The sequence below is a fragment of the Amphibalanus amphitrite genome, unplaced genomic scaffold (assembly GCF_019059575.1).
Source record: "Amphibalanus amphitrite isolate SeventyFive unplaced genomic scaffold, NRLGWU_Aamphi_draft 001122F_arrow, whole genome shotgun sequence".
NCBI lineage: Eukaryota > Metazoa > Arthropoda > Thecostraca > Balanomorpha > Balanidae > Amphibalanus > Amphibalanus amphitrite.
The window spans coordinates 61,802-79,311 of NW_024882616.1; the positions used below are offsets into that span (position 1 = coordinate 61,802).

The window sequence follows — 17,510 nt, forward strand, 5'->3', positions numbered from 1 at the left end:
TGTCTGAGTTGTACACTGGAAAAATTACGTCACGAGACCAATGACCTAAAAGACAAGAAAAAATATCAATCTTTTTGACATTTGTTTTGCTGTGTTAGCCCAGGCCATACATCAGCTCTATCAAAAAATTATCTTTTGCATTGAAGCATATTTTTAAACAATTTGTTTATGTCTCTTTTGGTGTTTTTGATCTACTTACTTTTATCTTTGTTTTAATTAATGACGTCATTTATCTTTTTGAATCGTATGGTATTCGATATCGACTCTGACATATTGAAAACCTTGAGTGTGATTTGGCTCGAGAGTCAAGGGGGAGGGGAATGAGTGTTGTCTCGGGCGTCTCGCGATAATTTCCGTGCATTTTCGTTGCAGGCGCGTGACGCTGATTGGTTTTAACTCATTTGCCCTGCAGTTTTTATGATTCCTAAGCAGAAAACAAAACGTTTGGAAGCCATTCACTGAAGGAGTCTTTTATTGCTGAATTCCAGAAGAACAAAATGTCCCTGGATCTAACTGTAAAAGTGCACCCCACTGTGCTTTTTCAAATAGTTGATGCCTATGAAAGGAGAAGTCAAGATAAAGCCAGAATCATCGGTACATTGTTAGGTAAGGTTTATCACTAGTTGCTTTGTTGTTAAGATTTATTGCAATGTTCATCTGGTTCCGTGAATGGTGATTTGGACCTCCACCATATGCTACTGCAGAGGGCTGTCTATGAGCCCTATGTACGGTAGGAATGTACACAGGCTCTAAGCTCCGCTCACTGCATCCCTACGTCAGTATTCTGTCACCGCACACAGTGACTGCGTGTTGGCTGTGTGCGGCCCACTGCACGCAGCCGTTTGATGTCATACAGACTACCCCTCCCCTACCCAGACTGCAAAGTATGGCAATTTTGATGAGATCTCGTCGGTGCGGGCTTGCTCGGCTGGTGCAGATTTTGGAGTGGTGCGGTGCGGATTTGGCTTGGACCTTGATGCGGTGCGGACTTCGCTTGGTCTTCTTACCTGGCCGGGTTTCCTTGTTGACTGTTCTTTGGAAAGCCCTACAAATGCGTGCCAGCCACGGTGACGGAGAAAGGTTTTAAATTTACTCTACGAACTAAAAATTGCGGCAGAACAAATCCATTCTCGCCTCGGAAATTAACGTGATGACGACGTCATTAGAACGAAGACTGGTTGCGGTGGTGACTGGTATGTCACATTTGTGAGCAGCTGGTTTGAATTGCCAATCAGTATGCTACTTTGGAATGACGTCATTAGTTTTACTCATACGAAAGTTTGTTGGGGCGATTTTATCAAGGTTCGTCAAATTCACACGTGACATTTAGCATGTAGAAGGCCCACAGAGAGGAGAGAAGTTCCGAATGTCACGTGACCCAATATGCCCTCCGGCGCCCTTTTGTCACCGACGTCCGTCTATTTGCTCTATTTCAAACTTCCGGTACAAGTGCGCGGCGCGGTCCCGTGGTGAGCGTTGCTCGTGAAACCGAAATTGGAGGGGAAATAATTATAGTGAGATGAATGAAGCCCCTGGCATTATAATTGCCTGTGGGTTCGGTGCGGATATTTTGGGCTCTCGGCTCGCTTTGGTGCGGATTTTCCGGCTCAGTTTGAAGGGTTGGTGCAGATTTTGAACTTGGGCCGGTGCGCCTCGTCGACCTGCGTGCCATATTTTGCAGTCTGGTCCCCTACCCCACCCCTGCTGCACACACTGCACTGAGCAGTGTGCGGTGCCCATGAACAGCCCTCTGGATAAGCGTAATTCCATTTTTGAGTGATTCCATCGTTTGCGTATGATTGTGATATTGTGTTGACTACCTACCCAGATTTATAGAAGCTAGACAGTAAAGCTAGTTTTGGTATGCCCCTCCCTTGAAAATGGCTGGATCTGACAGTGTTAACAGCTTACATTGTCTCTTTTGTTTCAGGAACATATGAGAAAAATGGAGTGGAGGTCACAAACTGCTTCTGTGTACCCCATGCTGAGACACAGGAAGAGGTAAAAGCCTGACATTGTCTTGGTTACCAACAGCAAGCTGAAATGCTTTAGAGTGTAGCTGGGTTTTAGTTGTCAATGCTTGATGAAAATAAGGCCAAGTAGTTGGTAAAATGAGCTGAGTTAGACAGCATTTTCTCGCTCCCACAATATGCCTGATGCTGACAGCTCAACCTGATACAGCACCAGATTGCCATCTGGGTGTTATCTGTCATCACTAGTGCCCTCGGTAACTCCCTCCCTCCCTTCCCCCAGCTCTTCATCAAGATGGACTTTGCCAGCGAGATGTACGAGCTACACCAGCAGGTGGCGCCGCTGGAGACGATGGTCGGCTGGTTCGCCACCGGGCCCGAGGTCACCGACCACTCAGTGCTCATCCACACGTACTACTCCAAGCAGGCCAAGTGTCCCACCCCCATCCACCTCACGCTGGACACCATCATGGCCAACGGACGCATGAGCTGGAAGGCCTACATCAGGTGGGACTTGCATGGGATGGGATGGTTGTAAATAGTTGCAATTGTGAAATGAATGACTGCTTTACGGAGACCTGGTGTTAACTTTTGTCAATGTTTTGAATAGACAGACCAATGAGGCCGGATCCTGCGGTGAACAGATCATATTACGGTAAATTCGATCTTACCGCTTGATCTAGATGTATGGGTTGACTCATAAGACTAAGTTATAAGTGTGTTCACCAGCTATCTTGGCTCTTTCCATCCCACTTACTGACAAACTGGCTGTGCCTTGAGTCTTCTTTCAATTGCTGTTGCCCAGCTGACAAGAGCTGTCAAACGACGTGATGGGCACAGTGAGCCTCCATGAGCAGGAAAACGATCATTCCTTTCATGAATGATTCTCGCGTCGGGCCTGGTCTGTGCTGCTGTCAGGGATTTTGGTCCCACATTTCTCTCGTTGCCCGTCCCCTTGTAGTGGATAACGTCACCCTCCTCCCCTCTGTCCTCAGTAACCCGATGGGCGTGCCGGGCGGCACGGGCGGCACCATGTTCAGCCCGGTACCCGTCGAGCTGGTGGCGCACAGCGCAGAGCTGGTCGGCATGAACGTCGCGCAAAACACCAAGTACAGCAAGACCAAGACGTTCGAGCCGGAGTCGGACCTCAGTCAGTTCACCGGCGCCGTACGCAACATCGAGGACATGATCGATCACTTGACAGGTCAGTTTGGAAGGGGACGTAAAGGTGCTTTGATCTGAGTGGACATTAGATGTGGTTTAGAGGAGTTGTGATAGATTTTACGACAGATAGTCCAACAATCAAAACATGCCATGTACCCTGAGATTAGCATACATTCTGTTTGGATTTTGCTTTGTTTTATCTTCGCCATTTTCTTTTCAAGGAACTGTGCATTTTCTTTTGCCTTGCTGGATGCGCAGATTTTTTCCCACAATTGTTTCGTGTGTTCCACGAGGTTCATATGATTTTCTCTGTCATTCTGTGCGTTTAGTTTGTTGTAAAACTTCTAAAGCTGCTCATATTCAATGGATTTGATAGTGTATGTCTTGTACAATATAACTGGACCCTGATCAGTGCATACGGCAACGGCATTTATCGGCCATTGTTGTCTTTTACAACTATTAGGAGCACTTCCTTTGAGTATTGTATTCACGGCTCCTGCCATTTTTGTGTGTTCTGCCACCTATTGCACGCTGGCCGACGATGCCGTTCTGCCCGCTCCGACAGCGTACGTGGACGGGGTGCTGTCGGGGACCACCGAGCCGGACGCCACGGTCGGCCGACAGCTGCTCGACATGGTGCACTCGGTGCCGAAAATGTCGCAGGAACAGTTCGACGAGATGCTCAACTCGAACATCAAGGTACGACCTACGATACTAGGCAGGAGCGGATGGTATCTGATTTAGCCCACAATGGTCCCGTAACAACCACCCTAAAAGGCATTGTTTCAGTAGCCGCACTCGTCAACATCCAGCAAACGCATCTCCACTGCTGCACTAACGTATATTTCTGGGTTTTTACATCTGCAGACTGCAACCCTATCTCATGGAAGTGGAGAACATGTTCAGCAAGATCAGCTCGCTTTGAAATTCGAAAGACTGTCAGCCCTTAGTTCAATATGCTTCGTTTTTCGCAAATGTTGATTTTTGCCGATCTTTAAGTCGGTGGTGCAATGCTTGATGTCGCGTGGGTGTTATGATTTAATTGCGGTATATGGGCGCACCGTGCCGCAAAAGCAAAGGTCGTGTACCCTGTGAGTAATCAAATTGCCAGCCAAGCCAAACAGCAGCATCCGTGCTTTGCAGCATACCTGAAGTTAATTAGCATGTTTTGATGCCATTTTATATTAAAATGCCGATATACCACTTGAGTGAAACATTTCCCGTAAACATCATATGCTAGGATATGCTCACAAAGTTTCGGGTAACATTTTAAGCTCGGTAGCTTACATCCAGTGCTGGGATGCCCGCTGTGACTCAGTGTACCGTCGTCCGCAGCTGCTATACCTCAAATGTAAACCTCAACGCCTTACTGCGTAGGAGGTCTACACTGAACGAGTGACAATTAGTTTACCACAACAAACTGTTAACGGATACCCCATAAGTCACGTGGTCGCGGATGTCATGCACAGTGCCATGTGAGGACTTACCACGTGACCAATCGTTGGCCGTCCGCTCCGACCTGTTGCGTGTGACTGACCGCTCCTCGCGCCCGTTGTCCGTCCACAGGACCTGTTGATGGTGGTCTACCTGTCTCAGCTGACCAAGACACAGATCCAGGTGAGCGAAAAGCTCAGCCAACTGAAGCTGTAGGCCGCTGCCGGTCCCTGTGGTGGCCAAACTCGGGTTCTGTCTCGCTCGCGTCGGTCGGTGTTGGAGATTGGAATAAAGGTCCCTTCTTCGATTATCCCTTTTTTGTTTGCGTTTTCTGTGGTAAATTTCGATCTAATGGATGCCCTCGTGGCACTATATTTGACTCTGGCACTGACACATTCGCTAGCGCAGATTGAAACTGGGGCAGTTCCGGGTGTTCCGACGTTATTGATGTGTTTGACAGCGGGAATGCGGGTCTTTTGAAGTGGCGACATGATGACATCTGGGCTGATGCCTGATGGAAACCGTCAGTTACTGACACATTCATCTGTCCTTTGATCTGCGGTAACTAGGGAATCCAGCCACTCGGATAAGTTCCACTCCCTATCATTTTGTCGACGCAGCATATTCATTTATTTTGCTAAAAATATTGAAGTTGAATTTGAAACGTGTCTCCTGCCTGAAGATAAGCTCAGAAAAGGAATAGTTTCAATGTTTTTTCTTCAGTTTTAATGTTTAAATGAAAACGGCAATTTCTTTTTTTTTTTGCTTTTACTCCGTTCTGACATGGTTCTGACATGGTGTGAGGGGAGGAAATGTGAGCCTCCCCCGTTTGCTCCCCTCGAGGTGCCTATGCGGCTGTGGCTGGGGGCGCCACTGCTCCGCCGCAGGCGGGTCAGGTCAGACGGAAAATACAGTCGGTAACTGGCTACGGTCGTGTTCGGACGGGGCGCGTGTCCCGTATCGCCGGTGCGCGCACGGAGTGCACGGCGCGTTCCAACGTTACATGGTGGCAGCGGTGGGATTGTGGCGATGGAGCCTGTGGTGTCCGTCTCCGTGAGTGATTTCCCGACTTACGACGGATCGGGCCGGCCGGAGGACTTTCTCCAACAGTGCTCTAGACTGGCAGAGTTGGGGGGCCTGCCGGACTCCAAGCTCGGCACTATCATCGCGGCCAGGTGTCATGGACGGGCCCTGTCGGTCGTCAACAGCATTGAAGACACTGGAGGTCAGCTGTCGCTAGCGACAGTGACGGAGCAGCTCAAGGCACACTTCGGTGGTGCGAGCGGCTCTGTAGAGCATGCGTCACAGGGCCTGGCGACACTGACTAAAGGAAGCCTTTCAGCCCAAAGCTACGGTCTTCAGGTTCGTCAGCTGGTCCGTCAGGCGTGTCCCGAGATGTTCGGAGAGGACGGCCAAGTGAAGAAAATATGTGTGCCGTCTTATAACGCGGCCCTATATCGACACTTTCTGGTCGGGCTGTCCCATGAAGAGAGATGTCTGTTGTCTCGCCAGAAAGCGTCTACATTCGAGCAGTGTCTCTCAGAGCTAACACGAGAGGAGGGCCTGGAAGCGGCAGAGGTGGCCAGCGCGGTGTCCGGCCGGCGCGTCCGCTGGGATGACCTTGACCGGGACGGCCGCTACTCCGCACCCCGCCGCCAGTCCCCGGCCGCGGCCGGCCGCGGTGGCTGGTCGGGTTCGGCATCGCCGGGTTCACCCGTGCGAGATCGGCACGGGTGGGAGGAGCCGGAAGACGAGGACGGCAGAGGACGGCACGGGTGGGAGGAGCCGGAAGACGAGAACGACAGAGGACGACGATCTGGAGCCCCTGAGCGGAGGAGCCGGTGGAACTCCCCGGTGGCCAGCAGATCACCCAGCGATGCCCGGGCCTATCAGAGCCGGTCCGGTTGCGGGACCGCCGGGCCAGTGGGCGCGAGACGCCGTTCCCCTTCACCGCGTGGCGGCCGGGGCTGGACCGACACTGGACGCGTCTGGACCCGGTCATCAGGGGAGGAACGCGGCAGCTCTCCGCGCCGCGGACGGGGCGGAACCCAGCGGCCGCGCGCCGGCCGCCGCGCGTCGCCCGAGTCGACAGCCGGAGGAGGGGCGGCGCGTGATCCGTCGCCGGACTGGGGTGACGGTGTCGAGGGACGACGGTCAGGTATTGTCCGCTGCTGGTCGTGTGGGGGAGTGGGTCATTTCAAGCGTCAGTGCCCAAACGAGTTCGCGGGCAGGCGCAACCGGTTCTAGGATTGGTCTCTTTACCAGTAACCAGGGCTTCGATCAACGGCTTCATTGTCAGTGATTGTTTGCTAGATTCCGGCAGTCAAAAAACTCTTTTGGATAATCGAGTTTTGCAAGTGATTGCTCCTCAAGCACAACTGAAGCCAGCCGCGGCTCTGATTTCAGCGTCAGGCCATCAGATGCGAGCCCTTGGTTCATGCAGCCTGCCCGTAAAGATAGCCGCTGCCGAGGGCAGCGATGAAGTGCATTTTGATTTCACTGTTGTTGAGGGCCTCTCACATGACTGTATATTTGGTTTTGATTTTCTGAAGGCCCATCGTGTTGTGTTAGATTGCTCAGATGTGTCTGGTCAGGTGAAGCTGCGCTTGAAGAAGCCAGTGCGCATACCACCGAGGTCAATATCATGTCTTTGTGTTAGAATAAGTACAGATTTATCGACAGACTCAGAATACGTGCTGACAGGTCAGAAAACGGGTCAAATTGAGGTCACTGATGCCCTGCTTAGGCCATACTCAGCCCGTGAGATACCACTTCGTGTGAGAAATCGTTCAGACCGATTTGTGACACTTCGCCGGCGTGATGTTATCGGGTATTTGCAGCCTGCCGACGGCGCAGATATCACACCGCCGCGCGACACAGACACGTTCGACACCGCGGAGACCAATGCCGTGTCCGCCAGCGATAGTCAGTTCTTGGGTCTCGAGCCGGAGGAGGTACTAACCCGGTTCCAAGTTGGTGACGGGGTTAGAGGGGCAGATCGCGAGAAGGTAGCCGCTTTGTTACAGTCATTTCCCGGCGTTTTCTCCCAGAGTTACACAGACATCGGCTGTTACGGTGGGGGTGACGTTGATTTGGAGTTTGAGCCGGGTACAAAGCCTAGGTTTTCAAAGCCTTATCCAGTACCGTGGGCCAAAGAAAAAATCTTGGAAGAACAGTTGGATGCATTACAGGCCAGTGGCGTGATTGCCGTCGGAGAGCCCTGTGACTGGAATTCACCAGTGATTCTCGTTCCCAAAGGGAAATCTTCCGAGTTCCGCATTGTCCAGGATATGCGCGAAATTAACAAAAGTCTTTTGCCTAAGAAATTCGTGCTTCCAAGCATTGACGATTTTCTGCAGTCCCTTCATGGATGGCAAGTTGCCAGCTCGCTGGATGTAAAACATGCATTTTGGAATTTAAAGTTGTCGAAAGAGTCTCAAAAAGTCTGCGCTTTTTACGCCCTAGGAAAGACCTACTATCCGCAGAGAATGCCCATGGGCTGTGCCCAGTCCTCATACTTCTTGCATGTTGCAATGCATCGTGTTCTCGGGGACATCCCCGGTGTATCTATTTACGCCGACGATGTGTTGCTGACGAGTGCAGATGTCGATAGCCACCTGAAGCTTCTCCATACAGTACTAGATAGGTTGAGCCAGGCGGGCCTGAAATTAGCGCCCAGCAAATGTCGCATAGGCATGCAAAAGCTTTCTTACTTGGGACATTTGATTACACCCGAAGGCGTGTCAATTGACCCAGACAGAGTGAAATGCATTCAGGAGCTCAAGCCTCCCACCACTGTGAAGGAGGCGAAACGTATATACGGCTTTTTTGCATGGTTCAGGAAATTCATCCCATCTTTTTCGGACACTTCGGCGCCTCTGATTCGTCTAGCGAACTCATCATCGTTTTACTGGGATCGCGAACTAGAGGCGGCATTTGATTCATTGCGTACATGTTTGTTATCGGGCCGAGTACTGGCCTACCCAACGCGTGACGATCCGTTTGTCCTCTATACAGACAGTAGCACGGTCGGGTCGGGTCAAGTCTTGTGTCAAGTCCAAGGTGGAGTGGAAAGAGTTATCGCATTCAACGGCAGTAAATATAACAAAATGCAGTCAAGTGGACGATTTACGAACTTGAACTTTTCAGCTTTATCACAGGCCTAAAGAAATTTTATAAATACCTTGCGGGCGCCGATTTTACATGGGTCTGTGATTGCAAGAGTGCGCTTAAAATACTACAAAACAAAGATGATGTGAACCCGCGTATAGTCAGGTGGAGAGCTTATGTCAGCCAATTCCATTTTCGGGCCGAACATCGACCAGCAGCGTGCATGCAGCACGTGGACATGCTGTCGAGGATTCCTGAGAGCCAGCCTGGGTCTGGTTCGGGCTCCGGCGGGGGTGGCGACAGTTCGCTTGATGGTACCACAGTCGTGGCGGCTCCGGTCGGTGGCGCTGGCTCAGTTGCCGGGACCGTGCTCGGGTGTGACGGCGCTCGGCGCCCGCCGCCACCGGCGCGCGGAGGTGGCGGCGATCGCGCCGGACTGACGGGGCGCCGGATCCCGTCCGGGCCGCGGCCGCCGGATTCGAGCGGCTCGCACGATGGGCTGGGGTCGCACGGGTTCCGGCCCGTACCGCCGGCGTCGGGTCTGCCATCGGGGCAGTGCGGCCCGTCTTCGGAGCGGGTGACGGGAGGATGTCAGCAGGGTGTCGCTTCCGGTATGACGGGTGAACGAGTGAATGCGGTTAGCATAGACGGGACACGGTTATCACTGGATCCAGACTCAATCCGGTGGTACCAGAAACATGACAGGGATTGTCGTGCTCTGGTGCATCGTCTGAAGCACCAGAAATGGCCGAAATTCTGTTCACCTACTCTAAAAAAGCAGGATGTTACAAATTTTATTTTCCGTGATGGCATTCTTTTTTATAAAGACATTACGCGCGCAACGCTCAAAGTCGTGTGGCCCAGAGCAAAAAGGTATGAAATTCTCCGCCATAATCACGACCCGTCGCACCACGGACACTGTGGTGACCAGAAACTCTTTGAGAAAGTGTCCAGGGACGTGTGGTACCTTGGTCTGAGACGTGATTGCGAGAATTACGTCGCCAGCTGCGAGCGGTGCAGTCAGCGGAAAGACGACCGGGGACCGCCCGCGCCACCACTTCTCCCTCAGGATCCGTGCGGCCCGGGGGAGGTGTTAGTGGTGGACGTGATGCATATGCCGAACAGCCGGTTGACTGGCAGAACATTGGTGCTAACATGTGTTGATAAATTTACTGGTTTTCTCTCTCACTATCCGTTAGAGTCTGGATCCGCAGAGCACATCGTAGATGCTCTGAATAAGCACTTTTTGACTTTTGGACCGCCCCAACGTATCGAAACGGACGCAGGGACAAACTTCACAGGTCACAAAATGGCAGAATTTTGTAGCTTCTGGGGAGTACATGTCAGAAGTGGCGTAGGTTTTCACCACGAAGCAATAGGTAAGATCGAGAGACGGCACCGGGATATCAAGCGTCGCCTGCGCGCCCTCACCGACAGCCATGGTGCAGACTGGGAAAATCACTTACACGCTATTGTTTTTTCTTTGAATAACGAAGTCTGTGCATCCCATGGATTTTCCCCTTATTTTCTCTATTTCATGCGGCATACAAACACACCCATATCTCATCTCACCGCGCAAGCAGTGCCGAAATATACCGATGATTTTGTCCATGAAACGCTGCGTCTACTGTCGGACACGTTACGCACCGCACACAATAGATTGCGTGAGACACAAGCAAGCATGAAACGTGCGTACGACTTACGTCATCGCGCACGTGAGCCGGCTGTCAAACCGGGCGATCAGGTTTTGTTGCGACGTTTTGATAGCCCTTCGGGTGTGTCGCGAAAGATGGTGGCTCCCTGGTCACCAATCTACATAATGACGAAACGCCTTAGCAGGCGTCATGTAGAATGTCTCGACCCACGAACAGGCAAAACACGGCGGACACATATCAGGTATGTTAAGCCGGTGGTGGGGCGAGACGTGTAGGCACCTGAATGTACATAGGCATTGCGTCGTGAGGCGGGATGTGCGAATTAGCACGTGCGTGTGTGTGTTTGTGAATATTGGAGTGACGTGACGGGTTACGGACATGTTGTTTCGTTTCATGTATGTTTTTTTTTTTGCGCGGAGGGAGGAAATGTGAGGGGAGGAAATGTGAGCCTCCCCCGTTTGCTCCCCTCGAGGTGCCTATGCGGCTGTGGCTGGGGGCGCCACTGCTCCGCCGCAGGCGGGTCAGGTCAGACGGAAAATACAGTCGGTAACTGGCTACGGTCGTGTTCGGACGGGGCGCGTGTCCCGTATCGCCGGTGCGCGCACGGAGTGCACGGCGCGTTCCAACGTTACACATGGTATGACATGGTATCGATCGGTTTGTGTATCGACTTTGTCTTCATCTCGAGGGTTGAACAATTACAGTAACTAAGAATGCAAAATTAGCTAGGTCCATCAAAAGACCCAAAATCCACACTACCTGCAAATGATCGTTCACCACACATTGAAAAAGATGAAGCAGCATCATGTCGGCTCTCAATTATTGAATATTGACCATTCCATCCGGCCGACGCTATGACGGTATATTAGCGCCGTATACGTCCGATATTGCGTAATCGGGCGACACGAAGGCATCCCAAATGGCCTATGCGGCATACCGGATGCTCGGCAGTGCAGTTATTGATGTGTCCCTGCGTGGGAGGTGCTGAGTGGATGAGGGCGAAAGTCGCTGGGCGGCAGCAGTCGGCTCGGGTGGCGCCCCGTGGTGGTTTACTGAAGCCTAACGGAAGGGGGTGGGTTGACCTGCTCGGTCTCCGTGCCTTCATTGCACGGATGCTTTCATCGGTGCTTCAGAATCAGCTCATTTGCGCCCAGTTAATTAACTTACGTGCTCTGCAAAACTGGTCGTTCCGGTCTTTATGGTCATGACCTTTGATGGCCATGAACCCAATCAGAAGTTTTCGTTTCCGATATAATTCAGGGACATTATTGAGGGGCTCGAAAACCTGTTGCGCGACCGCAGTGATTTCATCTGACCTTTCATTCGCCACAGGCTAGAAACATTCGGTGCCTTATCTAACGCCCACACAGCGCTGCCTTCAGCATCAGTCCTCGTTTAGGATTGCTAAAAGGAGACAGAGGGAATACCGAGGTTAAACCGCACACTGTCGTTCTAAAAACATGTTGACGTGGCGCTCTGAGAACTGTTTCGGCTGGCACGAATGCCGAGAGAGAAATCTTGACTGACCCGGTACTGATAGTTTTACCTTCATGAATCCAACTCGTCTAATTCCATACGAATAAGAATACGAATTCTATGAATTCGTCTAATTCGAGGCCTATTATAACAATAATAAGAGTTAGAATGAAGTTTGAAGTTAGTAGGAGTGAAATTTCTTTACATCCCAAGACTAAACTTGTTGTATTGATCGATCCACATAAACACTTTACACCAACAAGTGTGTTTGTATTTGCAAAAGACAGCATCTCTGGTTCGATTATCATTTTTCGAGCAGCATTTACAAAAATAGACATAACACCATGTGAGTTGCTGTGCGCTGGTTGCCTGGGTTCCTACGCTTTCTCTCAGCATACGCACGCGGTCACAGTCGTATCCAGTACTCGCTGACACACAATTTGCACATCATGTCCCACCAATCGAACTAGGTTTTGCCTGTAACTTCAGTACACCTGCACTTGTCTCTCTCAGTTTGAAGGTAGTCATTTACTCTGTGTAACCATTAACTTGCGCTCCACACTTAACCCGCGCGGGGCTGGGGTCTCCAGCCAAACGCGCGGGGCTGGGGGGGGGGTAAATTTTACCCCCCCCTGTTATCTCCCGAACTAATGGTCCGATTTGAAAAATTCAAACGCCAATCGAAAGATCTCATCACGAACAACTAAAAACATGTACTTAATTTTAAGTTTGAGGTCAAGGTCAAGGTCAGGTCGAGGGTACAAATTGCAAGTTCCTACAGTATCGGCCTTGCACCGTAGTTGCCGAAGAATGGAGTCATGGACTGAGACTGATCGCCCAAAACGTGTTCTTATGCTACCAAGACAATATTCGTTGCATACAATATCATTCAGAGGTCAAGGTCAAGGTCAGGTCAGGTCAGGTCACCAAAAACAAAATATAGAAAAGGGCATGTGCGACACATGTTTTATGGGTCATTTTACTCATAGAATTCAATAGGCACACTCAATAAGTGATATGGACCACCTCTGGATGAATTTCAGGTCGAGGTCAGGTCAAGGTCAGGTCAAGTGAGGTCAAATTTTGAAGTTGGTTGTTAAGGCCTAAAAAGGTGTCTATCTGATGCAGTTTTTCACGGCGAGTCGAATGGTGCTATTTTGGTTTCCGTACGAGGTCTAGAACTTCCAAAAAAGTCATTTTTCAAAATTTTTGTGTGTCGTGACGTCATACAATTTTGAATAACTCCCACATTTTTGAACCGATTCTTCTAAAACTTGGTATGTAGGTGCACATAGACCACTTCTCTGACATATATTCCGGTTTTTTGATACACTCAAAATTTTGGATTTTATAGCTATTTTCCCAAAAAAGTCAGTTTTTTGAAAAAAAAATTGGGCCAAAATCCAAAATTTTCAAAAAAACCGAGATAGCCATTTGATAGACAAAGTAGAATTACGTATATCCTTTTTTGTTACGTCTTGATTCCTTCAAAAATGAAGATGTTAGCGGCGTTTGAACTTTTGCCGTTTTTGAGGCGAAAATGGCGAACATGACGTCACTAAAACGTCAATTTCTCAAAAATTTTCCGACGGATTTCGCTCAAATTTTCAGGGAACGTGTCAAATTGATGTAAGAAAAGGTACTGAAAGTTTGGCGGCGCTGCGCGCCGCCGTTTTTGAGATATTGCAAAAATTCGCGAGGGGGGGTAAAATTTACCCCCCCAGCCCCGCGCGGGTTAACAATCTGAACACATATACCATGCACAACTCTCGATATACATATAGGCACGCTTACAGCAATGCAAGGGACAACAATGTAACTAATCTCATTCTTCACCCTTCTTACCTCACATTTTCTCACATCTTACCGATTTCTCACTCATACCATACACAGATAACGTGACTGTACCAATATAACGTAAACATTCTGCGCGCAAAATGCCAACTCAGCGCATGGAATGGTCGTATGTGGCAGCCAGTTACATGGAGGTGAGGAGACAACATACATCGAACCATTGACTGCATTTTCGTACCATGTATAACTGTTTTCAGTAAGTAAGCGTAGTCACAGTAATTTTCTTCTCCAAGTGCAACACATCTTGAACTTCGCTTTTCGAAACATCGTAAGTAAGTCGATCCCTAACATTGAAGATACAGAGCGTACAATAGAATCGTCAGAGTACATAAATGTTTGTCGCATAGCAAATGAGTAGCAGTCACGGTATACAACGATAAAATCCATCCAAAAATACAACAACTACATAAGAACAATTCATATATGCAGAAAACAAGCTCGAACACTCAACACAACAGCCAACAGGAATGGAACACCTCTCTAACAACAAACTGGCGCTTTCCGTTTTGGGAGCTGTGTACCGGGTAAGAACCAGCATCGGACCATGGGTCAGCTGGCTAGGAGGGTCACCGGTCAGTCTTCTCTGCTGTTTCCCGCTGAACGTGCACTGCTGTTGGTCTGGATCGGGTAAGCTGTATCGACACACTGAGTTCAAATGGTGTGCTGCGCCGGGGAATGGTATTGGTGACACTTTATCGCTGTCGAAAACAGCGTATGCACACTGAGCCGTCGATGGTGACATAGTTGACCAAAGCGACCACCTCACTCGCAGCCGCACACAAGCTAGAACGGCAGGCAGACGACCGACCGGCGACCACCCCTGCCAGCTAACCGGCAGCCCGTGGTCCTCGCCAGCCCCCCAACACTGGCCACACGAAAAGCGACACTCGGCGCAACCGCACCATTACGAAAATACATTCAGTGGCTACATCTAGTTGAGTCTGTAAGCGTATCAGGCACCGGCGGCCGGCCGGCCAGCGCGGCTACAAGCCGTTATCGAACGAGCCCCACTCGCTGCTGAACTTGGAGTCCTGCCGGCTCATCTTCTGCTGACAGGCCTCCAGATAGCTGTCCTGGATGCGGTACATGCCAGAGTTGGCCTGGAACATGAGCGTTTCCAGGATACGCTCGTTCTTGATGGCCTTGCTGGGGAGGACGATTTTGATGAGCTCCTGGGGCGAGATGCGGTACAGTTTCAGGTCCCGAGTCAGTCGCTCCATGGTGCACTTGAACTCGATTCGGGCGTCGACCCGGTTGGGCGCCTTGGTCCGCACTTTGTGCTTGGTCCACTGGAGCATCACCTCGAATTTGCGGATCTCGGGTGTTTCAAGGTTGCGGGACATGATCATCTGCACCATGGACTCGGAGAGACCGAGGAAGTCGGCGGACTGGAACACCTGAGGGTCACGGCGGCAGAGCACACAGGTCACAAAGAGGAACAGACCTGTCGAGCAAGGCAGCACTCAGAGCGCACAGGCCAGAAGAGCAAGGCAACACATACAAGGCTAAGGTTACAGACACGCGAACACCATATGAATAACAGGACTCCTCTCCAAACGATCCAGGGACCCAGGGACCCAGGGAGGGGGTACAGGTGCGAGTCGTTGGCCATGAACGGGCAATGTGTAACAGCGCGTATGTGAGGTCGCTAAACAAGAGAGGGGAAATGGAAGTCTGTGTAATCAAGAAGGGATCGGGGTTCAGAAGTGATCGTGCTTCAGTAGGCTGAAGGTTAATCGTGCGCCATCAACTGCGCCACACACAACATCCGGGACATTCAGACGATCATTGAACCATCCGGCGATGCAGAATGCCTCAAACAACCCCTAGCTTCACTGACAGCTTATGCCTATCAAATATGATTGCCTCTCCCATTAGCCGTATCATCCCACACAAATAATGGCTTTTCAACCGAATCGCGTGTAGGAGATTACCGGTATGCACTGGCTCACAAAGTCATTGCGTTATTACCGGTATTCGGATCAGTCGCTATCAGTTATACTGGGATCATGGTCTCGGTGCATCCCGTGGAAGCGGAGGATCACGGGGTCACGATGATATTACAAGTACTGGGATCAGGGTCACGGTGATTTTACCGGTGTAGTGGATCAGGGCCACGGTGGTATTTTACCAAAGCTGGGATCAGGGTCACGACTCACGATTATTTTACCAGTTGATGCTGGGATCAGGGTAACGGTGAAATTACCCGGTGCTGGGATCAGGGTACCGGTATTAGCCGTATTCGGGATCAGGGTCAGGGTCAGGGTGTCATTACCAGTACTGAATCAGGCCAGCGGCCACGTATGTTACCAGTACTAGCAAGATTACTTTACTACTCTACTAGGACCAGAGTCACGTTTCTAGTACTGATGCCGTCGATCAGGCTCGCTATTTTCACCTGTTCTGGGAATCATACTGTGGCGCCATTGGTACGGGAAGACAGGTTTCTGCGGTATCTTTAGACAGTCGTGGGTGCTCTGATCCCGTCCCGGTGACATGCTGTCAAAGCGCCCGATCGCCCACACCGTCCGGTTTGGAAGGAATCAGCAGAGTGCTGCCGGCTGCATCGGACCGCGAGATTCACTATTCTTAGAGTAGGGACAGTACTGCCGTGGTGTCATCAGTTCGACCTCGTCCCGCGGCCCCGTCAGTCTGACTCCACCCCTTCTGTCACAGCGTACTCCGCCATCAGTCTGACCGTCTACCAATCTGACCTGAGCAGCGCGCGTCTCGATGAACGCTAGGATCATGTTGACCAGCTCGGAGGCGGACGTGTAGCGCCAGTAGTAGTTCTCCAGCGCTCCCAGCATGGCACACACCTGGCGGGGACGGGGTACGAGTGTCAGTTAGCTCCGGGAGGGCTGTGGCAAGAGATGTGACAGACGTGAGATCGCCACCTCTCAGTCATATCCCGGTGGGACATGGATTGGCTACTTATGACCGTCAACCCGATAACCCGATTACCGTGTGACCCCTGATAGATAACTTTGGTAAAAGGCCATACATTTGGAGGAAACATATAAATAAACAACAGAGTTATATCAATAAATAGATAGCGTTTTCGCCCGTTACAACAGCATAGCTTGCCTGATGCCTCCATCATCCGTCAGTCCCAACCTCTCCAGCCTCCACCGACCATTCCACCAACTCACCACCTGTACTCGGAGGAACTGTTTGGCGTGGTGGAAGCAGGCCTGCAGCAGCTCCGGCAGGTCGTAGTGCTCGGCGGCGCAAATCAGACCCGGTACGTTGGTGCACGTCAGCGGACACGAGCCGTGATGGAGGTAGTCGAGCAGCACACCGAATGTATCCGCCTCGAACTCGATAATCATGAACTGAAACGTAATGATGCAAGGGAGTGAGAACGTGGTAGCAGCCCAAAGGTATGACGTCTGGTGTGACGTAAAGCATGGTATGACGTCAGTAGTGCAGCGTCTGACATGGCGTCAAAAACATCGAATGTTTTATATGACGCCGGCGTGACGTAAGTGAAGACGAAGTCAAGAAGAGAAGCGGCGCAAAAAATGTGTTCTACGAAGACAGTGAATGAGAAGCCAAAGGCCACCATCAGTATTGGGAGGGCCCGTGATTCAAAGAAGACTATTCAGAGCGTGATGAGGCCTCTCCATCTTCGGGGAACTACCGCGATAAAATGTTATTCGCGCGATACGAAGCCCTTTCATTGCAAATGCAGAGAATTACGGGTAGGCGTAACACGTCGAATGGGGCTAACTGCATTAGCGTCCTGGGACAGCTTGTGCAAGCGTGCTCATCGGACGCGCTGGCGGGGCATGGAGTCCGCGGCCGTGGGTCGCGCGTACCTAACTCTGGAGCGGTTCTTACATCG

The 17,510-nt window shown here is 50.8% G+C and overlaps 2 protein-coding genes across 2 annotated transcripts in view; one reads left to right on the forward strand and one right to left on the reverse strand.

The window, feature by feature from the left end:
* The first annotated feature begins 267 nt into the window (after positions 1–267).
* On the forward strand, positions 268–4,878 carry LOC122370331 (eukaryotic translation initiation factor 3 subunit F-like). Its single transcript, XM_043345823.1, has 6 exons — positions 268–606; positions 1,931–2,001; positions 2,254–2,477; positions 2,966–3,174; positions 3,700–3,833; positions 4,701–4,878. Exons 1-6 carry the CDS (start codon positions 498–500, stop codon positions 4,782–4,784), a joined length of 831 nt encoding a protein of 276 aa, XP_043201758.1. The 5' UTR covers positions 268–497; the 3' UTR covers positions 4,785–4,878.
* An 8,672-nt stretch (positions 4,879–13,550) lies between these two features.
* The window catches only part of LOC122370333, a 70,860-nt gene continuing 66,900 nt past the window's right edge, over positions 13,551–17,510 (reverse strand). Inside the window, exons 19-21 of the mRNA XM_043345825.1 lie at positions 16,816–16,998; positions 16,378–16,482; positions 13,551–15,060 (exon numbers count right to left, since the gene is read on the reverse strand). Of these exons, the coding sequence (XP_043201760.1) occupies positions 14,647–15,060; positions 16,378–16,482; positions 16,816–16,998 (702 nt within the window). The 3' untranslated portion in view covers positions 13,551–14,646. The remainder of the gene's footprint in view (positions 15,061–16,377; positions 16,483–16,815; positions 16,999–17,510) is intronic.

Excerpts from the sequence above, each read along its gene's own strand:
- LOC122370331 (XM_043345823.1), top strand. The coding sequence starts at position 498 with ATGTCCCTGGATCTAACTGTAAAAGTGCACCCCACTGTGCTTTTTCAA. Across the intron at positions 607-1,930 it reads AATCATCGGTACATTGTTAG|GAACATATGAGAAAAATGGA; the intron begins GTAAGGTTTATC and ends CTTTTGTTTCAG. Across the intron at positions 3,834-4,700 it reads TGCTCAACTCGAACATCAAG|GACCTGTTGATGGTGGTCTA; the intron begins GTACGACCTACG and ends GTCCGTCCACAG.